Raw genomic sequence first — 7,365 nt, forward strand, 5'->3', positions numbered from 1 at the left:
TCGATAGTTTTTCCTCTTGCTAATCCTAGTCCGCCACCCCCTTTTGTCCTCTGTTTTTTGCCTCCCTCTGTCTTTCCTTTTTCCCCCTCAGACGAAAACCTCTCCCCCCTTTAGCCGCTGTCTTTTTTTTCTTTTCCCATCTAAAACCCTAGCTGCCATAGCTCCCATCTATTTTTCTTCCTCTGTTTCTTTCTTCTCACCAAGCTCCCCAAAGCTCCCAGACCTCTCTTGCATTTGTACTCTTTTTTTTCCTTTTGCCGCAGCCCCTTGCCTCACGAAGCTCTCCTCTGTTTTTCTTCATAACTTGCTATTTCCTTTTTTTTATGCCCTCTAGCCGCCTCTTGCCTTTTTCTTTTTAGCCTCCCGTGGCTTTTCTTTTGCTTTTCTGTGTTTTTTTTTCTTCTTTCCCTTTGTTTCTCAGACGAAAACTCCCTCCTTTTTCTTCTTTTTTTCGGTGCCACTCTACTTCTCAAAACCTTAGCCGCCCCCTCTTTTGTATTTTCTTTCAAAATTTTTTCCTCAAACTATTTTTTTTTTGCAAATGTCAGACACGGACGTGTTGACTGGGCACGTTCGCGACTGAAACATCACTAATTTGTGTCGGCTGCGGACGTGCCCAGTCAGCACGTCCACGACTGACACAACAGACTGCCACAATTTATTGTCGGCCGCGGACGTGCCTAGTCAGCACGTCCGCAACTGACGTACAGGGTCGTGGCAGTTTGCTTGTGTCAGTTGCGGACGTGCTGACTGGGTACGTCCGCAACTGACACTTGGTGCCACCCGTGCAGACATTTTATGCTGCCGTGCTGAGTCAGCACGGCAGCTATAGAATGAGAAACACCCCATGTCAGAGGTGCATTTGGTGGTTGTTTTTTTTTTTTAGGCAAATATTCTAAGAAATTAGCTCAAGGGAGATAAGTATAATTTTTTAAATCACAGGAGAGCTCAGTGAAATTGTCAGAAACCTCAGGGGAGGTTTCTGAAATTATCCCTATAAAAAACTAGATATTCCGACATGCACAAGCCAGACTACTGAATAGTCAATGAATATCCCACCAGGAAATGGCATCTTTTTCAGCTATTCCATGGCAATTTCAGCTGTAATTTAATTTACTACTCAAGCACTGTATTTAGTACTCACTAGTCACTACATATCAAGAATCAATCAAGCAATCATAGAAAGCCAGAAAAGAAGTAAAGAACCAATGATGAGGAAGAAATCAACACAGCCCATCACGCTTTTTCTTCTTTTTATCCTCTTTTTAGCGATTATCATCAACAGTTGTTTGAGCTGTCCCAACAAAATCGTTGGAGCCCATTCCTACGACTCTCGTTTCCCAGCCGGCGATGCTGATGAAGAAGAAAATGAACAATGTAAAGCGTGGTTGGTTCAATCAATTCCCACCGATATGCCTCACCTCCCTCGCGTCCCCGGCGTCCTCTCCTCTGGTGAAATGTCTTAAACTTCCCTGCATATTATGCTTTCTCTGTTTTTTCTTTTTCTGGTTGAAATTTCACTTCTTTTCTTGTTTAAGCTTTTAGGTATTTTTGTTTCTGAATTGGCTTTTTGCTGTTGAACATTTCTTGTTTATTTTTTTTTGAATGGATTTTTGCTATTAATAAATTTGTGTTGAAATTTCATTTTTTAAAATTATTTTGTCGCGTGAACTGTTAATTTTCCTTTTTTCTGAAAAGGGTTTTAGCTATCTATGTCTTTGTTTCGAGAATCGGCTTCTTTTTGGTTGAATGCAAATAGCTGCTAAAATGCTAGGCCAAATCTATTGCCTTATTTGCCCTTTTTTTGGGTGGAAATTGCATCAATAATGCTAACTAGAGACGTACTTATGCGTCCTATTGCCAACAGATAGAATCATCATAAGGTCTGTACCATCGGAAATAAGTTCATATGAGTTGTTCCATTAGGTAATTTCGTATCTCAACTCATCTACCAAAGAGAACTAGATTGCATTACCCTTGATGGGATCCTTATCACATCATTCTGAAAAAGAACCTAATGAGCTAGAAGATTGTGTCTCTGAGAAAAGTGGGGTGCTAAATGGAGGCCCAGCAGATCTTAAAGGATTCCTTTTGGAATTGAAACATAATTTTTTTCTTCTCCCCCTCAGTCTTAAATTCTCTTTTCATTTTTCTCTGATGTTGCAAATACTTATTTCCTGTTTTTACTTTCTTGTCTTTGTCGTTATCAGCTGATGTACTTCGATGGTTGGCCGGCAACTCTTCTGAGACCCTCGACATAATTGCACAGTACTGGCAATTGGTAGCACAGCCCAATGATCCACGTTCAGGAGATTATGGATATTCAAAAGAAGAGATGCAAAAATTTGGAGCTAATGAAGGCTTTGAAGTTTATAGAGAACTAGAAAATGCAGCAAACCGCAATATAAAGATCAGGTCATTTCATTTTATTTTTAAGCATAGATGTCTGAAAATACTACTCAATGCAGTTGTAGCACGACTCAAGTTTGTTATCTGATACATTCTGTACCAAAATGAATACTTCAGAGCATAATTATTGGCTGGGATGTCACAAAAATATTGCACTTTTCATTGTTGCTTTGGAAATTTTCTGTTAGTGTTACCATGTATTAAAATTTTAAATTATCTTGCATGCTACCATGAACCTGCTGGAAACAAAATATATATGTAGTACAAATGAAGGAGAATAAAATCTAGATCTTCTGTGAGTTTGCAGGGCTTCCGTTCTTTATTGAGCTAAGAATTCGATGGGTCAATTTTGCAATCAGAATAAGTTTTGCCGTTTACTTCCTGTTTGAATAGCTTTCCTCCCTGATTAAGTAAATTGCTCTATTTTGCAATCAGAATAAGTTTTACCGTTTACTTCCTGTTTTAATAGCTTTCCTTCCTGATTAAGTAAATTGCTCTACTTAAAATGGTATTAATAACTTCTCTATTCGTTATGCTTGGTGGGTCAGAATGATGAGCTTCTGTGATAGGTATTCTATTTCTCTGCTGCTGGAATTATTGAATCGAAATACTACCTTATCCTTTTGCTGTTGGGGGACTTTGAGTTGATATTTGTGTGCATTTATACAAAGGGAACCAGTGATCATTTTTCTCCATTGAACCTTTAAGTCTCCAAGCTTTAGACACATTTGAAGTTGATGATCTTTCAGACTTTTGCAGCACTCTGGAGTTTATCCTGATTACACCGACGAACCATCCAATCTTGCATCAGGAAGGCCGAATGTGAAAAGCGTCACATTGTTGCTGCGTGATTGGTGGGGATCAGGCGTAGTCCATACAAAGGTTTGGATATCTGATGGTCAAGATGTATATATCGGATCTGCAAACAATGACTGGAAATCTCTCACTCAGGTACTAGGGAACACAATAATTACTGAATAAAGGAAAACGATAACTGTTTTTGGTATTCCATGAGCATTAATATCTGCAATTGCAATCAAGAGGGTAAGTATGTCTTCATACATGTATCCAATTATTGTGAAAATTTTGTCCATCAGACAACTGGCCTCTACTTTTTTTCTATTACTTCTATCTTTTTTTCTTCATATATATAAGCTAGTTCTATTAAAGAGTCACGAAACTTACATTATTCTTTATTTATATACACTTGCAAATGCATCTTTATTCTTTTCTTGTAGCTCTGCATCATGCACACATCTGGCATTTATTGTCCATCTTGGTTGACAATCAAATAACCTGGCTTTCCAATTTTTTTTTAGGTGAAGGAACTTGGAATATATCTTGTTGGTTGTCCAGCAATAGCAAGAAAAGTTAGTACCTACTTTGCCAACCTATGGAAGCTTGCCCATCTTAATGTTTCATCATATACAAAAGTAGCGTGGGACAAGCAATGGCAAGTTAGAAGAAAGTTTCCTTGTTGGTCACATTTTCTTCATCCAAAAGTAAGATGCAGGTATGTTCAGGTATATAATTATACTGTTATTGTCTGTTTTTCATTGTTTGTGTCTACTGGATTAATCTATCTTCTTGTTAGGATGTGGAAGGAGCCCCTATATTGGCTTCAAAGACAATTTTCAATATGATTCAATACATTTGGTGAAAACTGTACATTTATTCTGAAATAGATGGTGGAGTAGGTTAGCTACATGAAGTATATAAACCCTAAAATTATTTAGTTACAATTCACATGATTATAGGTACATATCTATCAGAAATGAATTAGTACTTTGTACTTTTTTTTTTTTTGGTTCTAATGTGTCATGTCAGATATAACCTCTTAACCTCGGTATATTATCCTTCCATTTTTGCATAGTAAGCTGTAGGAAAGCATTTTCAAGTTGACATTCTCCTATCTCAGTGCTTCAAGTACCAAGTTCATGCAACAATTTTATGGTGAAAATTACAGTTATACTGTAGCACATCATTGCTACCCCCTGTCTCAAGCTTGTGGCTGTCTCTCTAAATATATGATCCACCTTTAAGGATAATGGCTTATTTTGATTTAGCTAGATGATATTCTTGAATCAGTTTGGGCTATAAATTCAACCTGGAACTAGGATGATGGGAGTTGTATCTTAAAGTAAAAGTTAATAGTTTTAATCCAATGCTCCAAAAAAAAAAAAGTTTCCAATCCAAGCTTCTTCCAGAAGAATGAAACATTCAATTACTTGTGACTTGATTCATATATTTGCAAAAATGGAAACTTGAGACACTAGAACCCTGCATTGCTGGGTCTAAAAATCTTGAACCTAAAAACAGAATGGCTATAACTTTTATTTGCAGCATCAGTTAATGGCCTGGATAGTATAGTCGCTCTACATTCAATATTTTTCTTCCATCATTTTGCTTTTCTAAAGTCATATTTTCTGTACTTTCACTATAAGGAAGCACAGACTACAAAAACTACTGACGTTTTCACAGAGACATATGCTAAGAATAAGGAACTTAAGACGAGAATAAGGAAATTCAAACACTTAAGGCATCTGAAAAATGAGACAATTGAAAGATAATTTTCGCTAACTCGTAAGCTATAGGGACCTCAACAGCTTACAATAGTATACGAGCTGCCCATGCATAATTGATCTTAGTGTAGCTGTGGCACCGTGATCCCTGCTAGATCTTGTTTAACTTTAGAGTACATGTATTTCCGTAGTAGGTGTACCCAAGTCCTGCAACTTTGGCGAGATTTCTTAATGAAGAGTTTATTATGATGTTGCCTCATGTCTGTTCTTTGCCAACTCTTTAATTGTTATGTGAGCTCAGTTTATGGTTTATCATATACCTCATTAAGTTAATTTTTAGACACACTAGTTACTTCTGTACTGTACTCATTTTTGGATGTTATAAAGACTTCTACTTGATGCCTTGACAGAACACCTCTTTATGATATTGTGGAGATTCCCCATGTAATTGGTTATCCTATGCTGTCAGACCCTTCTATGTTCCATATACCAATTGAAACACCCGGATACAATGGTTCGACATTGCAGACTGAATCCAGTTATCTATCCTTTGCACCTCCAGAGGTTTGTCTTGCTGTAAAACTCTATAGTAGAAGATATATTTAGTGCACAATGGAGCATAAAAGTAAGAGCTTTATGATCTGAGGTACATGGTACCCCTTATTTCCAAAATTTGGTAATAAGATACTTAAAAAAAAGTGTTTGGCAAACACAGTAACGTCTAACAGCTCGTCAGTTTACTTCACGTTTGCTAGTGTTTTATGAAATGTTGTGGATAAGAACAATGACAGAGCCATTGTTCTCATGATACTGATGTTTCATCTTAATTGCAGCTATCATTTGGCAGGTACCAGACAGATGAACAGGCTTGGGTGGATACTATTAAATCAGTACGAAAGGGGTCAACCATTAGAATTAGTACCATGGACTGGCTTGGTCAATCACAGTACACGACAAACAAAGTTTACTGGGCATCGCTTTCTTCAGCTATATCTGAGGTGATTTTGTTAGTTTTCGCCAAAACATCACTAGTCAACATCCTTTCCTCTTTATCCATTTATGATTGGACATTTTTGGCCAAGTTTTGAACACATTCAGTACTTCCTTATTCCATTTAACCGTCCTCTTTTCCTGGCATGGCATCTTTGTGGCTTCTCCATTTCAGAGTCAGTATTGTTTCTCTGATTTTATTGCCCATTCAACACCTACAGATGCTTGTCTTCCTCCCCACTCTCCAGTCCCTCAATGTAAGAAAATAAATGAGGAAAGACGAGAAATGCTATTTTAATATAAAAGTCTCAACCCATAACCAGCCCCCCCCCCCCCCCCCCCCCCCCAAAAAAAAAAAAAATAAAACAGAGCTTTTCAACTTCATTTTGGGTAAATCGAAGCTTGCATTGCTTGTATCTTTCTTGCAGAGGACATAAAACTCAAAACTATCTCATATTCATACATATGGATATTAGAATTTTGAAGTGCTTCCTGACTGTTTCAATTGTTTGAAGTGACTGAAAATGTTTAAAGATTCTGTTGATCATCATCTTATTCGATCTAACTTTTGCATCTGCCAATTGTACTTTTGCATCTGCCAATTGTAGATAGTCTTTTCCAAGCATGCAAAGGTGAAGATACTGGTGGCATACTGGGCTCATTTTATCAATAACACAGATCAATACTTGAAGTCTCTCTTGTATTCCAACAATCTATGCTCTTCTTCCAAGTACAACAAATGTTCCGGCAAAATCGAGATCAAATACTACATTGTACCGGGATACAATTTAACTGGACCAGCCATGACTAAGGGTACTGCCACAGGAAATCTATATCCAGGATATACAAGAGTCAACCACGGAAAATATGCAGTTAGTGATGTACGAGCCCATATTAGCACTAGTAATCTGGCATGGGACTACTTTTATACCACAGCAGGTATCAGCTTTGGAACATACAATGGTGCCATTGTTTCACAGCTTCAAGAAATTTTTGAAGCTGATTGGAATTCACCTTATGTGATACCTGTAGAATCAATGGAAGAAGGACATTCATGTCAAAGTTGAAATATGTTTCGTGTAGGTGAAATGGTTGTCAATCGGATTAGAGGTTTTTGATAATTTTTTTTTTTCTGAGTGAACTTCCAGAATGTCTTTTATTCATCCATCATGTTTTGAAAGTAAAATAAATCTTACCTTTCCAGCAAAGCCTTGTGAATAAGCATCATCGTTCATGAAAATTTTCTTCTGCCAGGCCAGAATAATAAATCTCGAAATAAATATTACTTGCTGGCCGGAGCGCAGCCCATAAATGGAATTTCGTTCCATTTGTTATATTGATATTGGGCTGACATTGGGCCAACCTTAATTTTTCTGCAACAAACATACGTTTACGAAATAAGTCTTTTGTAATAATTATACAAGCATATAGTAAACTAAATAAA

The 7,365-nt window shown here is 37.2% G+C and overlaps 1 protein-coding gene across 2 annotated transcripts; it reads left to right on the forward strand.

Moving 5' to 3' along the window:
• The first annotated feature begins 1,024 nt into the window (after positions 1–1,024).
• On the forward strand, positions 1,025–7,129 carry LOC113707382 (uncharacterized). Of its 2 annotated transcripts, none has more exons than XM_072063422.1 (7): positions 1,025–1,452; positions 2,211–2,415; positions 3,159–3,360; positions 3,729–3,932; positions 5,401–5,495; positions 5,779–5,929; positions 6,530–7,129. In XM_072063422.1, exons 1-7 carry the CDS (start codon positions 1,209–1,211, stop codon positions 6,986–6,988), a joined length of 1,560 nt encoding a protein of 519 aa, XP_071919523.1. In that variant the 5' UTR covers positions 1,025–1,208; the 3' UTR covers positions 6,989–7,129. The 2 variants fall into 2 exon arrangements, with proteins under 2 accessions (XP_071919523.1, XP_027085486.1); XM_027229685.2 differs by having other exon boundaries at positions 1,027–1,452; positions 3,729–3,922; positions 5,342–5,495; positions 5,765–5,929.
• The last annotated feature ends 236 nt before the right edge of the window (positions 7,130–7,365 follow it).

Source organism: Coffea arabica, chromosome 8c, assembly GCF_036785885.1.
Source record: "Coffea arabica cultivar ET-39 chromosome 8c, Coffea Arabica ET-39 HiFi, whole genome shotgun sequence".
In the NCBI taxonomy this organism is placed as follows: Eukaryota; Viridiplantae; Streptophyta; class Magnoliopsida; order Gentianales; family Rubiaceae; genus Coffea; species Coffea arabica.

Bases quoted from the DNA above. Each gene is read 5' to 3' on its own strand.
- LOC113707382 (XM_027229685.2), top strand. From the start codon at position 1,209: ATGATGAGGAAGAAATCAACACAGCCCATCACGCTTTTTCTTCTTTTT. The intron at 1,453-2,210 runs GTGAAATGTCTT...TGTCGTTATCAG, and splicing joins CCCCGGCGTCCTCTCCTCTG to CTGATGTACTTCGATGGTTG. The intron at 5,496-5,764 runs GTTTGTCTTGCT...TCTTAATTGCAG, and splicing joins TATCCTTTGCACCTCCAGAG to CTATCATTTGGCAGGTACCA.